General features: G+C 44.2%; 1 protein-coding gene across 3 annotated transcripts in view; it reads left to right on the plus strand.

Moving 5' to 3' along the window:
- LOC115192159 (potassium voltage-gated channel subfamily C member 1) overlaps window positions 1-16,985 on the plus strand; it is a 132,253-nt gene that overhangs the window by 76,950 nt on the left and 38,318 nt on the right. For all 3 annotated transcript variants that reach the window (XM_029750359.1, XM_029750358.1, XM_029750357.1), the window contains exon 3: window positions 11,415-11,618. In XM_029750359.1, the coding sequence (XP_029606219.1) occupies window positions 11,415-11,618 (204 nt within the window). The remainder of the gene's footprint in view (window positions 1-11,414; window positions 11,619-16,985) is intronic.

Here is a 16,985-nt window from a genome sequence, read left to right on the forward strand (position 1 = left end):
GGCATCACAGGGCTAGCTATTTAGACACCAACCAAGTTTAGCCCTCACCAAAGTCAGATTTACTATAAGAAAAATGTTATTACCTTTGCTGTTCTTTGTCAGAATGCACTCCCAGGACTTCTACTTCAATAACAAATGTTGGTTTGGTTAATAATCCATAGTTATATCCAAATAGCAGCGTTTTGTTCATGCGTTCAAGACACTATCCGAAAGGGTAAAGAAGGGTGATGCGCCCGACGCATTTCGTGACAAAAAAAATCGAAATATTCCATTACCGTACTTCAAAGCATGTCAACCGCTGTTTAAGAAAAATTTTTATGCAATTTTTCTCGTAAAAAAGCGATAATATTCTGACCGGGAAATCGTGTTTTAGTACAAAGAGAGAGAAAATAAAAACATGGTGTCCCCTCGTGCACGCGCCTCAGTCTCATAGTACTCTGACCGACCACTATCCAAACGCGCTAATGTTTTTCAGCCAGGGCCTGCAAAGCCACCATTCAGCTTTTTCCCAGTTTCTGAGAGCCAATGGGAGCCGTAGGAAGTGTCACGTTACAGCAAAGATCCTCAGTTTTCAATAAAGAGAGCCAAGAAGCCCAAGAAATTGTCAGACAGGCCACTTCCTGTAAGGAATCTTCTCAGGTTTTTGCCTGCCATATGAGTTCTGTTATACTCACAGACACCATTCAAACAGTTTTAGAAACATTAGGGTGTTTTCTATCCAAAGCCAATAATTATATGCATATTCTAGTTTCTGGGCAGTAGTAATAACCAGATTAAATCGGGTACGTTTTTTATCCGGCCGTGTAAATACTGCCCCCTAGCCCTAACAGGTTATCTCAATTCCAGTCGGGTTTTAGAGCCAAGCATCGTACAATTACTGCAGTAAGTAAGGTTGTAGGTGATATTCTAGATGCTCAGGACAAGAAAAATCAGTGTGTTTCACTTTTTATTGACTTATTGAAGGCCTTCGACACTTTTGACCATGCCCTGCTGTTGTATAGACTAAAAAAGATTGGTTTAAGTGGTGATGCATTGGATTGGTTCCAAAACTACCTTTCTGACAGAACAGTGTGTAGCACAGGAGGGTATGACATCTGAGTTCCCCAGGGCTCACATTTAGGTTTGATCCTTTTTACACTGTATATAAATGATATAGGGAAGACTGTTGACTCTGCAAATCTCCATCTGTATGCTGATGACAAAATTATTTAGTGCATCTAATATTGAGAAGGCATTTCAGGACTTACAGTTGGCTTTTGATGTTATTCAAAAGCAGCTTTTTGAATTGAAACTTGTGCTTAATGCAAGGAAAACAAAATATATGGTTTTCTCTTCCCTGAAAGTAAACAGATGGAGTCACTTGCAGATTTGAACAATAAAAGGCCAGCAAATTGATAGGGGCACCTCCTATAAGTATCTATGGATTTGGTTAGATGAAAATCTGAATTGTAAACAGCACATTGATAACCAAGAAACTGAATTTGAAATTGGGTTTCTATTTTAGGAACAAATCTCGCTTTCAATGTTAGTCAGAAAGGATCATGTTCAAAGCACTTTATTTTTTATCAGTGCTGGATTATGGTGATATTGTTTAATTGCAGGCCTCAGCAAGTACCTTAAACTCTGGACACAGTGTATCATGTTGCTTTAAGATGTATTACAAACACTACATTAGATCACCCATCACTGTGATTTGTATGCTATGGTGCAATGGACCTCTCTCTCCACCAGGAGGCTAAAGCACTGGTACACCTTTGTGAACAAAGCATTGATAGGACAACTCCCTTTGTATCTCTGTTCCTTTTTACCAGATCAGTCACTCAATAGTCTTCGTTCACAGTCGCTGCTGTCCTTGTCTGTTCCTAAGGCTATAACTGAGATGGGGAAACAATATTTTTTCCATAATGCCCCTTCATCCTAGAACATGCTTCAAAATATATTAAAGTTAGGGGAGGTTACTTTCCTTGCCTGTTTTTAAGACTCTGATTGACGACACTGTTTGTGATAGCTGCAGTTGTTTCTAATCTTCAATTGTATCTGTAATTTGTGACACTTTGTCTTTTGTGTGTATTTAGTATTTCTCTGTAATATCTTATGTACACGCTGCAAGTTCCCTGTTTTGCCTTTTTAACCTCAATGGGTCTTACCTGGTTAAATAAATACAAATAAATAGTCTAGGACTAAGCTTAATATGTGTCTAGGAAACCGGCCTCTGAAGTCTAAGGCCTTGTGCGAATACCCATAAATAGTCCTAAATAGTAGGCTTTTTGATTTTGGAAAAAAAATAATTTTTATATAGAGATGCACGATATATCGGTAAGCATATCGGAATCGGCCGATATTAGCTAAAAATGCACACATCTAGTGTTTAGTTTAACGCCGATGTGCAAAACCAATGTCAAAGCTGACGTGCATACCTATATAACGTAGATAGATCACGTAATGATGCCACAAAGAAGTTAGCGCTACGTGTGGAACACAGCATTCCTAACCTACAGCACAATGTCTGCTGTGTGGATCGAGCAGTCAACAAGTCGAGCAGTCATTTGAAGGAGTAAGAAAATGTCAGCGAGACATCTCAAAGGCGAAATCCATTAACGCCAAGACAAGGGAATTCATTGCCCTTGACAGTCAACCGTTCTCTGTCGTGGAGGATGTTGGCTTTTGCCGGCTGGTCGAGCACCGGTACACACTACCAAGTAGACGCTATTTTTCCAGATGTTGCCCTACCGGAGTTACAGAGTATTGTTGAAAATCACATTCATGAGGAACTTGCTATGGGCGTCACTGCTATTAGCTTCACGACTGACATTTGGACCAGCGATGTCAGCCCCATGAGCATTATGAGTCTGACAGCACAGTGGGTCCACGAGGATTTCGTACTGAGGAAAGCCATATTGCATGCTCAAGAATGTGCTGGTTCTCATACCGCTGCTGCCATTTCAATGGCATTTGAGAACATGTTTGAAACTTGGAAACATGAATACTCCTAGCTCCATTCAAACAACTGACTCGAGAAATAAGCTCAACTGCATTTGCAGCAGACGTGATACCTTGTCATGGCATTGAAACGCCTGCTCAACAAAAATGCCAATACAGACCGTTGGATTAACTTGGAATAGTATTCTACTAGAGGCTGTGAACAAGCGATTCGGTGGAATTCTCTCTGAGCCTCTACTGTGTCGCCACCATGCTCGATGCTAGGTACAAGGACCGCTACTTCGATGCAGACAAGAAACAGGGTTTACGTGAAATGTTACAGACACAGCTGGTACATTAAATGCTGGATGTCATACTCATTTTGGCTTTTTTTCCAAGTAGAATTCTCTGCACACTATTGAGGAAGAGAATAGTTTTTTCACACCCACGTGTGTTCGACAACAGCTGAAAATGAACTAATAGAAATAAGAACGAGAAACTAAGTAACCTATATACAGGGTCAGATCCAGGGTCAGTACCAATAGCATATTTACAATGTAAAATGTAGCCTGACATGTTGCTTTTGTATTGTTTTGATCTGTCACAACAGTCTATGCTGCTGAGAAGAGCAGAGCGAGCTACCTCCCCGAGTGCATCAATTACAATTCAGTATGATTAAACATATGAGTATTACATCCCCTTTCTTTTAAAACAAAAATATATATATATTCATATTCTAAGCATTTCTTTTGAATACATGTTCTGTAATTTGAACTCAAGGTAAGTAACCATTTATACTGCATACTGCACCAACTGAATCAACATAACAGACTCTGAAACAATGATTCAGCATACTTTCAGAACAAAGGATTCTCAGCAACAGCTTTCACTGTAGCAATGACATCTTAACATTTCAAACAAATACAATACCATAGCATTTCAAGTCAACTTTTCAATAACAAGTTTACAGTCTGGAACTCTTTTAGGGCAGCGATCCGCCTACACCCTTTGACATTTCACAGGTCTAGGACAGCTCTGGGCTTGACCTCTCTTCCTGACCTTGTGTGATATGATGCTGAGCATGCTTCTGTGTCAGTCAACCGTTCTTGTGGTGTTGCAGGTAAGTATGGTGTATGTTGTGCTGTGTGTGTGTGTTTAGTCCATCACGTTCTCTTTCAGGGGAACAGTTCATCTCGTCAGTGTATTGTTCTTTTGTGTTCAGTAGCTGACGACAATTGCGTCGGTACACCACTCCTTCTGCGGTACGGACGTGATATGAACATTCAGTGTCAGCTGGCTGGATGACGACTGCTGGCTTCCGGTGGCCATGCTCCTGGATTCTAACTGACTCTCCGTCGATCAGTGGTGGCAGTGGTCTAGCTGACCTGTCGTAGTATCGCTTTTGTTGTTGTTGTCTCTGTGCACGTTTTTCATGCATTTCCTTGTAGCCTACGACCTCAGGTTGCAGCTGCTGGTTGGTGCTGGGAAGGATTGAGCGAAGTCTGCGGCTCATCAACAGCTGGGCTGGTGATTTGAGGTTGTCAACTGGAGTGTTGCGGTACTCAAGGAGACTGAGGTAGGGGTCTCTCGTCTGCGTTTGCTTTGTCCATGAGGGATTTAGAAATCTGCCAGAAGGGCAGCAATCTGCAATTTTCAGCAAGGCCATTACTTTGAGGGTAATGTGGGCTTGTGATGACGTGTGAGCTCCCATGCTTTTGTGAAGGATTAAAACTCTTTGGATTTGTAACAGGGGCCGTTGTCAGATATTAAAGTCTCTACAATGCCATGCCTGGCAAAAAAATAGCTTTCAGCTTGTGTATCACAGCTGCAGATGTGGTGCTGTGAAGCTTGTCGAGTTTGAAGCGTCTGCTGTAGTGGTCCACTGTTACAATGTAGTCCTCGTTGTTCCAGGTGAACAGATCGGTTGCCACGACCTGCCAGGGTCAGGCTGGGATACAGTGAGATAACATTGGCTCTTTGGTGTTTGAGGGGCGTCGTTCAAGACATGTGGGGCATTTACCAACAATGTCCTCTACAGTGAGGGAAAAAAAGTATTTGATCCCCTGCTGATTTTGTACGTTTGCCCACTGACAAAAAAATGATCAGTCTATAATTTTAATGGTAGGTTTATTTGAACAGTGAGAGACAGAATAACAACCAAAAAATCCAGAAAAACGCATGTCAAAAATGTTATAAATTGATTTGCATTTTAATGAGGGAAATAAGTATTTGACCCCCTCTCAATCAGAAAGATTTCTGCTCCCAGGTGTCTTTTATACAGGTAACGAGCTGAGATTAGGAGCACACTCTTAAAGGGAGTGCTCCTAATCTCACTTTGTTTCCTGTATAAAAGACACCTGTCCATAGAAGCAATCAATCAATCAGATTCCAAACTCTCCACCATGGCCAAGACCAAAGAGCTCTCCAAGGATGTCAGGGACAAGATTGTAGACCTACACAAGGCTGGAATGGGCTACAAGACCATCGCCAAGCAGCTTGGGGAGAAGGTGACAACAGTTGGTGTGATTATTCGCAAATGGAAGAAACACAAAAGAACTGACAATCTCCCTCGGCCTGGGGCTCCATGCAAGATCTCACCTTGTGGACTCGCAATGATCATGAGAATGGTGAGGAATCAGCCCAGAACTACACGGGAGGATCTTGTCAATGATCTCAAGGCAGCTGGGACCATTGTCACCAAGAAAACAATTGGTGCTTTGGGGGTGTTTTTCTGCTAAGGGGACAGGACAACTTCACCGCATCAAAGGGACGATGGACGGGGCCATGTACCGTCAAATCTTGGGTGAGAACATCCTTCCCTCAGCCAGGGCATTGAAAATGGGTCGTGGATGGGTATTCCAGTATGACAATGACCCCAAACACATGGCCAAGGCAACAAAGGAATGGCTCAAGAAGAAGCACATTAAGGTCCTGGAGTGACCTAGCCAGTCTTCAGACCTTAATCCCATAGAAAATCTGTGGAGGGAGCTGAAGGTTCGAGTTGCCAAACGTCAGCCTCAAAACCTTAATGACTTGGAGAAGATCTGCAAAGAGGAGTGGGACAAAATCCCTCCTGAGATGTGTGCAAACCTGGTGGCCAACTACAAGAAACGTCTGACCTCTGTGATTGCCAACAAGGGTTTTGCCACCAAGTACTAAGTCATGTTTTGCAAAGGGGTCAAATACTGATTTCCCTCATTAAAATGCAAATCAATTTATAACATTTTTTACATGCATTTTTCTGGATTTTTTTGTTGTTATTCTGTCTCTCACTGTTCAAATAAACCTATCATTAAAATTATAGACTGATAATTTCTTTGTCAGTGGGCAAACGTATAAAATCAGCAGGGGATCAAATACATTTTTCCCTCACTGTATTTGTTTGCACATTCTGGGACAAAACTAAATGTCCCGTGCTCTCTGTTTGCACTTTTCCATGCCCATGTGTCCAGCATGGATCTTTGTCAAAATCTGTTCTCTGAGACTGGGAGGAATGATGATTTTCTCTCCTTTGAAAATGATTACGTTGATCTGTAATAGTTCATCACGATGGTTCCAGAACTCTGAGACGCTCTGGGGGCATTTTCTCCTCTCCTCAGGCAATCCATCCTGTATGCCTTTCCTCAGCTGTGTGAGTTGTGAGTCCTTTTCTGTTTCTGCTCAGATCTCCTTCAGTTTTGTGTCACTAACTGGTAAGTTTCTGTACACAGTGTGCACTTGCATGTCCATGCCTTCACTGAGGCTGCTGTCCTTGTAGGTAAGAAACTTCCTGGAGAGTGTGTCTGTGACAGGGATGTGCCTGGACGGTGAGTGATTGTGAAGTCGTATTTTTGTAGTTGAAGGATCATTCTCTGTAGCCTTGGCGGGGCTGCGGCTAGCGGTTTCCTCATGATTGACTCGAGGGGCTTGTGGTCGGATTCCACAATGACTTGTCGTCCATATACGTACTGATGGAAACACATCTGAATAGAATGGCCTAGAGCTCCTTTTCGATTTGAGCGTAGTTGATTTCACAGTCTGTGAGAGATTTGGAAGTGTAACCAATGGGCTTTCCTTCTTGCAGTAGCACTGCACCTAGTCCATACTTCGACGCGTCCACTTGGAGTCTGAGCTCTTTGTTGGGGTTGTAGTAGGCAAGGATTGGCCCTGGTTCTCTCGTGATCAAGTCTTTCACTTTCTGGAAAGCAATGCTGTGTTGCTTGTCCCAGAGAAACTCACTGGACTGCTTTAGCAGCTGACGCAGGGGTGCCTTAGCATTGGAGAGGCTGGGAGCGAACTTGGCTAAGTAGTTGACCATGCCAAGCACTGTTTCCAGCTCTGCACGTTTCTTTGTTGGCTCCATTTCTTTTATGGCTGAGATCTTCTGTGGATCTGGCTTGATTCCATTCGCTGTGAGAAGATGTCCGAAGTAGCTGACCTCTGTAGCGCCGACTGTGCTCTTCTCGGGGTTGAGCCGGACTCCTCTCTCGCGGGACCTTTGCAGCATCGCGCTGAGGTTTCTGTCGTGTTCCTCTTTGGTTCGACCATAGACAAGGATGTCATCCACAATTGCCACAACTCCGTCTAGGCCTTCGTACACTTCGTCGATCTTTCACTGAAACTCGTCTTGGGCTGAGATAATCCCAAAAGGCAGGTGACGGAACCTGTAGCGTCCAAATGTTGTGTTGAACGTTGTGAGCTTAGATTACTCTTCTGTGAGCTTGATAGCCCAGTAGCCTGATCTAGCGTCCATGACACTGAAGTAGCGTGCTCCCGCTAGCTTGTGTGTGATTCCATCTAGCGTCAGTAAAGGGTAATGGGGGCGTTTGATAATCCTTGTTCTTGGGTCGAGACATACTCTGAGCTTGCCTGTGCGTGGTTTCTCCACCACCACTAACGTCGGTTCTGTAACCTTGGTGACTATGTCAGATTGCTCTATGCTCTACACCTCTTTCCTCAGACGGGCGCGGAGAGCAAGGGGAATCTTTCTCGGTGGGTAGACTACAGGGGTTGCGTCTGGGTCAAGGTGAATGGTACATTCTCCTGGGAATAGTCCTAATCCTGTAAAAACATCAGCAAACATGTTCTGTCTCTACTGGTGCTGTCAATGATAAAACTAGCTTGAAACATGCTTTAAGACCTAGCACTGCAGGTGCTTGAGTTTCAACACTGTAAAAGTCCAACATCATGTCACTTTCCTCGTATTTGCATTTGAAAGTGCATGTGCCTTTTACTGGGAGCTGTTCACCACCATAACCAGTCAGTCTGCGCCTGATAAGCTGTAGCTCGCACTCAGATGTCAAGCTGCGGTACTTATTCAGAGGAATAATGTTTACTTGTGCACCAATGTCTAGTTTGAACTTTAGCTCAGTGCCTTGTGTTCCTATCTCAATGTCAGCAAAGGCTTGTTCTGTCTCTGATATTAGATTTTTCTGTGTCACTGAATCAATAAGCAGTTCATCAGCATTTTACTCTTTGATTGACATTATGTTCACTCACTGCGTGTACTGTTTTTCCACGGTAAGCTCAGCACACTTTTGAAAAGTGATTCCATTTTCCACATTTTGTACACTGTTTTCCTTTAGCTGGGCAATTTCCCTGTTCGCCATGCACTTTGCATCCACAATATCCACGTTTTGGGCATTTTGAGTCTGTGTCGCTCCATTTTGGAGTTATGTCTCTCTTCGTTCTGAGGCACGCTCTCTGGGCACTGGAGGTGTGTTTTGATGTCTGCCTGACTGCGTACACTGCTTGTTCACGTGATGCCGCCCGAAATGGTTTTCATCTGAACCTGTGCTGGGTCGTGAGATCTGGCTATGTCAATAGCTTTGTCCAGCGTTAGCTCAGACCCAATATTCAAAAGTTTCTCTCTCACTCACGGTGAGTAATCTTACTCGCGGTTTGCATAATCACAGCCTTTCACAAGCAGACGCAGCTCAGTCACAAACTGTTCAAACGATTTTCTAACTCCCTGTACTTTCTCATGGAATTTGTACCTAGCGAAAATCGTATTGGTCTTTGGCAAAACATATGCTTCAAAACGATCGTAGTATGTTTTCAGTACCTTTGATTCAGCCTCGGTAAGTGTCCATGTGTTGTAAATATCTCTCCCTTTTTTACCGATCCAGAGGAGCGGGTAGCTGAACATTTCCTCTTCTCCTCTTTCCCTCAGAGGACCCTCGAACATTAGCTCCACATGCTGTTTGTACTTACGCCATGCATCGGATAAGTGTGTAGACTCCCAGTCCATTCGAGGTGAAGGAACTCCAGCAAAATCCATATTTTAGTCCTTTTACTCTGACACTATGTCTTGTTTTGCACACTTTGTACAAAATAATAAAATACAGGATATTTCTTAACGTATCACTTCATTAGTTAGCTATAACTGGCATGTTCAAGTGTCTCATACCATGATCAACTGACCATAACCTCACCATCTGGGGGGTCTTAAAAACTTCTTCAGGATTGGTGGGTCCCTGGTGGGACGGTTGAGCTAACGTAGGCTAATGCGATTAGCATGAGGTTGTATGTAACAAGAAAGTTTCCCAGGACATATCTGATATTGGCAGAAAGCTTAAATTCTTGTTAATCTAACTGTACTGTCCACTTTACAGTGGCTATTACAGTGAAAGAATATCATGCTATTGTTTGAGGAGAGTGCACAGTTTAGAACATGAAAAGTTATTAATAAACAAATTGGGCACATTTGGGCAGTCTTGATACAAAATTTTGAACAGAAATGCAATGGTTCATTGGATCAGTCAAAAACTTTGCACATACATTGCTGCCATCTAGTGGCCAAAATCTAAATTGCACCTGGGCTGGAATAATACATTATGGCCTTTCTCTTGCATTTCAAAGATGATTGTACCAAAATAAATACGAAAGAACGGTTGGTTTTTTCTTTGTATTATCTTTTACCAGATCTATTGTGTTATATTCTCCTACATTCCTTTCACATTTCCACACATTTCCTTTCAAATGGTACCAAGAATATGCATATCCTTACTTCAGGGCCTAAGCTACAGGCAGTTAGATTTGTGTATGTCATTTTTGGCGAAAATTGAAAAAAAGGGGCCAATTCTTATTAACCAATCATACGGCGGTACGGCGGTAAAATGCATCCAATTACAATTCCTTTTTTTTTCACATATGAATATTACACGCACATGCTCACAGATGTGTGCACGCAAGCTCACACACACACGCTCGCTCAATGACATACTGTACACACACGCTCACATATACACACACACCTCTCTCCCTCTCTCACCACTTTCCCTCTCTCTGTAATATGCTATTTAATGAATTTCTCTCTTGCTGTCTCTCTGTGTGTCATTGTGAGGTTTGGCCCTCTGGGTTATTTCTGTAAATTGTTGAGCAGTAACTCAAGTCAAATTCGATTTGACAGCTGTGTCGGAAGCTATAAGCACAAGTTACCCCGCAGCATCTCACCATGAGTGTGTGCGTGCGTGTGTGCATGTATGTGAGTATCTACACTCTGTTGTATCTCTCAGTTCCCCCTCTCTTTCTCACCCTCCCCCCTTCTCTCTTCTCTTTCTCTCACTCTCCCTCTCTCTCTCTTTTGTAATGTGTAATTGTAATGTCTCTCTCTCTTTTGTAATATGTTAATGTAATGATGCTCAGCTCAGTGTGTGCGTGTGCGTGTGCGTGTGTGCGTGTGTGCGTGCGTGCGTGTGTGTGTGTGTGTGTGTGTGTGTGTGTGTGGACCTGGAGACGCTGGGCTCCTGCCTCCTCTCCTCCACTGCAGTGTTTTGGTCACATGACGAGCAGGGCTATTACAGGACACTGATGTTCTTTTCTCTCCCCTCTTTGCCTCCTTTCCTTCTTCTCGCCTCACCGTCTTCACCATGTACACCCGCACTCTCGCTTTTAACAATCTCATCCCGTCTTCTATTCATTTCACCCTTTATCTTCCTCCCCCTCCCCCACACATCACCCTCCTCTATATCTCCTTCTTCATTCCTGTGCTTCTCTACTTCCTTGTTCTTATTATCTCACCTTAAACCTAATTCATCTTGTTGTCATACCTTTCCCCATCCCCCCTTTTCCTGCTACTTATTTATTTCTCTGTCTTCTCTCCTCTCCATGTATCCCCCTCTTCTTACACATTCTTCCTCCTCCCCTTCTCCTCTTTCTCCCTCCTCTTCACTTTATCTCTCCTGCCTTCCACATATTTTCTCTCTTCCTCCTCTCCATCCATTTTCCTTTCCTTTTATCTCTCTCCCACCCTTCTCCTTCCCCCATTCCTTACACCCCACCCATCCACCTTATCTTTCTTCTTCCCTACTTATTTCTCCCTCTGTCCCTCCCTACCCTTTCTTCCCTCCACCCCTCTCTCCCACCTCCTCACCCTTCTCTGTCGACCCTCCTTACCTTTTCTTACATGCCTCCTTGTCTCCCCCCCCCCCCTCCCTCCGACCCATCCCTCCCCTATCTTTCTCCTCCTTCCCCTCTCTCCCCCCTCTTCTTCCCCCTCCTCCTCTCCCCTCCAGATTCCAAGCAGAATGGCGACGCGGCCAACGCAGCCCTGGCTAATGAGGACTGCCCCACCATAGACATGGTGCTTGGGGAGGAGAGGAGTCCTGCTGCTGGGGGTCTGGGCACCGGCGGGAGCCGTGAGCGCTATCCCCATGACCGCGCCTGCTTCCTCCTCAGTACCGGAGAGTTCCGTGCTACAGACGGCAACGTGAGGAAAGGTATGCCCAGGACAGGCTCAGGGTCAGGGCCGGGGTCAGAGCCGGGGTCAGAGTCAGGGGCTGCGCTCCGCCATACCCAAGGGTTCAGTAGCTCGACACTCAGCAGCTCAACACTCACTGTGTGCTCATGACACTCCCATACACACATGTACACATACACACACATATACACACACACACACACATAGAGAACTATACACTTCAGAGCTGGTTCAAGTACCTTAGGTCAAATACTTTCATTAAACTTAACAGTATTTGAGGTGTGTTTGATTCAGCTTTTTGTTTGCTTTTGGAACTATTCCATTGGCTCCAACGTACCAGGCAAACGTAATCAAGTGCAGCTCTTGGAAGAATTTGACTTCCAATTCACACATACATAAACACACACACACACACTACGGAAACACTAGGTATTTCCCTACCACCTCTCCTCTCCCCTGACCCCTACCCCTTCTCATATCTCTCATAACCAATCATTTTGACTGACAGTCACAGACCCCGCCCACAATATCCACAGGCTGTTTTGAGCTGTCTCACGCTCCAGACATTCCTATATGAACTGGGTTATGGCACATTATGGCATAAGTGAAATATCAATGGATTGATATTTTGTTGGACCAGTTCCCACATGCTGTATTCAGTTACATTGGCACCCCACATCTACTACTGTATATGTAAATGTGCTGTGGTGCTTTCTATTGCCATTCTGGACACTGGAGGTGTAAAATAACATATAGGTATTATTGCCTGAGTTTGGCACATATCAATACAATATCAATACATATCAGTACATATCAATAGTGGTCCATTGGTTGAGCTTGGTGCTTGCAACGCCAGTATAGTGGGTTCAACAACCCATACGTGAAATTAATGCACACATGACTGTATGTCACTCTGGATAAAAACATCTGCTAAATGGCATATTATTAATAATATCGTTTTTCAACATACATGCACTTACAGGTACTCTGTTTCAACCCACCGGTTTAGCTCTGCTTTTTCTTTCTTCAGCGTTAATGCACATTTTCACAGCCTGTTCTGAAACGAGATCTGTACAGTACGATCGCTGACTGAATAGCTGTCACATTGCATCTGGCTGTCAATCTGTCTTCTACTGCCTGTAGTCATGCTGTCTATCTATCTGTCTATCTATCTAGCTCTCTATCTCTCTATCTCTCTATCTCTCTCGCTCTCGCTCTCGCTCTCGCTCTCGCTCTCTCTCTCTCTACACTATATATACAAAAGTATGTGGACACCCCTTCAAATGAGTGGATTTGGCTATTTAAGTCACACACATTGCTGACAGGTGTATAAAATCAAGCACACAGCCATGCAATCTCCATAGACAAACATTGGCAGTAGAATGGCCTTAATGAAGAGCTCAGTGACTTTCAACGTGGCACAGTCATAGGATGCCACCTTTCCAACAAGTCAGTTCATCAAATATCTGCCTTGCTAGAGTTGCCCGGTCAACTGTAAGTGCTGTTATTGTGCAGTGGAAACGTCTAGGAGCAAGTGGTAGGCCACACAAGCTCACAGAACGAGACTGCACAGTGCTGAAGAGCATAGCACGTAAAAATAGTCTGTCCTCAGTTGCAACACTCACTATGGAGTTCCAAACTGCTTCTGGAAGCAACATCTGCACAAGAACTGTTCGTTGGGAGCTTCATGAAATGGGTTTCCATAGCCGAGCAGCCGCACACAGGCCTAAGATCACCATGCCAATGCCAAGCGTCGGCTGGAATTGTGTAAAGCTAGGCGTCATTGGACTCTGGAGCAGTGGAAACGCGTTCTCTGGCAGAGAACGCTACCTGCCAATATGCTTAGGAATAAGGGTCTGGGGCTGGAAAGTTGGAAGCACGATTCTGTGCTTCCAACTTTGTGTCAACAGTTTGGGGAAGGCCCTTTCCTGTTTCAGCATGACAATGCCCCTGTGCACAAAGCGAGGTCCATAAAGAAAAGGTTTGTCGAGATCAGTGTAGAAGAACATGACTGGCCTGCACAGAGCCCTGACCTCAACCCCATCGAACACATTTGGGATGAATTGGAACGCAGGCTGTGAGCCAGGCCTAATTGCCCATCATCAGTGCTCGACCTCGCTAATGCTCTTGTGGCTGAATGGAAGCAAGTCCCCACAACAATGTTCCAACATCTAGTGGAAAGCCTTCCCAGAAGAGTGGAGGCTGTTATAGCAGAAAAGGTGGGACCAACTCCATATTAATGCCCATAAATGTTGGTATGATATGTTCGAAGAGTAGGTGTCCACATACTTTTGGTCATGTAGTATCTATCTATCTATCTATCTATCTATCTATCTATCTATCTATCTATCTATCTATCTATCTATCTATATCGTGGCTCTCATTCTGGCTCTCATTTATTGGTCATGCTTTCTTCCTCTTTGTCTCTCTCTCCTCTCCACACCCTGTCTGCTTCTCTATTGCTCCACCCATCCGTTCATCCTCCTCTCCCCTCCTCTCCCCCTGCCCTCCATTTCTCCATGCTTTCTCACTGGGCATCTTTTTTATTGACCTTTTACCACTCACCTGCTTCCTCTTTCACCTGACATCCCCATGGTTCTACCTCCAACAATCCAACCCCTTCCACCTGCCATTTTGAACCGCCACCTCAACCTCAACCTAAAACTAACCCCCCGCCCGGCCTGCCCTTGACGTCCCCGATCCCAAATACACTCCTCTACAAACCCCACTCCAACACTCCCCTCACAAAAAACACCAGACGCTGCAGCGGCCAGCCCGGCATCCCCCCCGGGAGAGGAGTGGTTCAAGCCGGAGGGGCCTCTGCTACAGCAGGACCTCAATGCAAACTCAGCCTCCTCCTGGATCAAACCATAGCGAATCAGAGGTAACACAAAAGACACATACAGAAGTTTGGTTGAAAGCACAGTGAGCAAACACACAGTAACACAGTAACATGGCAAGCGTGTGCACGCCCACGCATCCACACACACATGCACACACAAACCACAGCAAAGCACACACACACATGAAGTAACATGCCCCCCCCCCCCCACACACACACACTCTTGAAAGGTTGTATGTTTAAGAATGCATGACAGTTAATTGCTTGTTCCAGTAAAGCTTTAAGGTTTGATTCAGCATTTTCATGGTAGATTATGGCGCTAAGTGTAGGGTGGGAGGGTAAATGTATGTGTGTATGTGTGTTCGTGCGCTGGTGTGCGCGTGCGTATGTGTTTGTGTGCGTGTTCGTGCGCGGGTGCGGGTCTGCGTATGTGTGTTCGTGCGCAGGTGCGTGTGTGCATGTTTGTGTGTGTGCGTACAGTGCCCTCTTGAATTATTGGCACCCTGGGTAAATACTGTATGAACTTAAAAAGGCTGTGAAAAAATGTAATTGTTGTTTATCAGCTTGATCTTCCACTCAAAATATCATATGAATCGAACCTTTAATTGAGTTAAAATTGTTCAAAGAAAAACTCTATGGTCATCAATAAATAAATATTTTATTCATAAACATGCATGTCACAATTATTGGCTCCCCTGCATTTAGTACTTTGTGCACCCTCCCTTTGCCAAGATAACAGCTCTGAGTCGTCTCCTATAATGTTTGATGAGTTGGGAAAACACATAGGAAGGGATTTGAGACCATTCCTCCATACAGAAACTCCCCAGATCCTTCAGAGTCCACGGTCACCCCACAGGTTTTCAACGGGGTTTAGGTCAGGGGGCTGGGATGGCCGTCGCAAAAGCTTGATTCTACGGCCAGTGAACCATTTTAGTGTGGATTCAGAGGTATGCTTTGGATCGTTGTCCTGCCGGACGACCCAGTTTTAGCCTCCTGGTAGAGGCAGACGGGTTTTGGCCTAAAATATTCTGGTGCTCGTTGGAGTCCATGATGCCATGTATCCTAACAAGGTTCCCAGGGCCTTTGGAAGTAAAACAGCTCCACAACATCACAGATCCACCACCATACTTCACAATGGGGATTAGGTTCTTTTCTGCATGACCATGGCTCTTTTTACACCTAACCCACATCTGGTGTTTGATGCCAAAAAGCTATATTCTAGTCTCATCAGACCACAGAACCTGGTTCCAATCAAAGTTCCAATGACATATAGCAAACTCCAGGCGCTTACGTTTGTGGTTTGGTGGCAGCAGAGGCGGCAACCCTTCCAAATAACTTGTTGGCACAGAGGTGGCGTCTAATTGTAGTTTTGGAGAGTTGGTGACCCCAAGATGTAACCAACTTCGGCAATTCTCCAACTGTGATCCTTGGAGATTTTTTTGCCTCTTCCATCCTCTTCCAGGCAGGATTATCACTGCTCCAGTTGTTTTACATTTCTTAATTATTGCCCTAATAGTGGAAATGTGTATTATCAGGGTTGTAGCTATCTTTTTATAGCCATTGCCGGATTTGTGAAGGTCAACAACTTAAAAAAAAATCTCATTTCATTTATGTTCTCTGGCCTTTCCCGTGTTGATGGATGACTAAGGGAGTTTAGCTTGTGTGTCACCTCATATTTATACCCCAGTGAAATAGGAAGTCATGGATGGACCACTTAAGAGTTCCCAAAGAGTCAGATGAACATTAAAAAGTAATATCTTAATCGGAACTATACAGTACATTAATTAGATTTTGTTGCTAAGAATTTCTAGGGGTGCCAATAATTTTGACACTCATGTTTTTGAATAACATCATTATTTCTTGATGAATTTTTCTTAATTTTTTTAATGTTTTTTTTTACTCAATTACAGGTCAGATTCATATGATATTTTGAGTGTAAAACCAAGCTGATAAACAACAATGACATTTTTTAACAGCCTTTTTTCTTCATATTTACCTAGGGTGACAATCACTCAGGAGGGCACTGTACATCAATGTATGTTTGGAAATGTATGTGTTTACATCTCCCCACATTTAACGCAGCTCGACCCCAACTATGGCTTAGCCTTTGGTCAATTTCATTCAGTTCAACTTCTGCACTTAACCTTACATTACACACACAGACAGACGCACAATCTTTAACCTCCTTTTGTGCCCTCCAGATGACCCCAAACCCCCCTCAGTTCCTGCAGACCAGTGTAGTCCTCTCTGTCTCTCTCTCCCCCCACTCTCTATTCTCTCTCTCTCTCTCTCTCTCTCTCTCTTTCCTCTCTCTCTTACTCAACCTTTTCTTCTCTCTCTCTCTCACCACCAAAACGCCACAACCGTTTTCCACTGAGGGGTGAGAGAATGTGCCCTGAGCGAATGGGTCCGATTAGACCTACATGACTCATTGGATCCAATAGAGGGAGAAAGAGAGGATGAGAGAGAGGACGAAAGAGAGGAGCCGGGCTTAATTGTGCAATGGGAGGCTAAATGGCGTTATGTAATGTGATGTGAGCGATA

The sequence above is a fragment of the Salmo trutta genome, chromosome 4, assembly GCF_901001165.1.
Source record: "Salmo trutta chromosome 4, fSalTru1.1, whole genome shotgun sequence".
NCBI lineage: Eukaryota > Metazoa > Chordata > Actinopteri > Salmoniformes > Salmonidae > Salmo > Salmo trutta.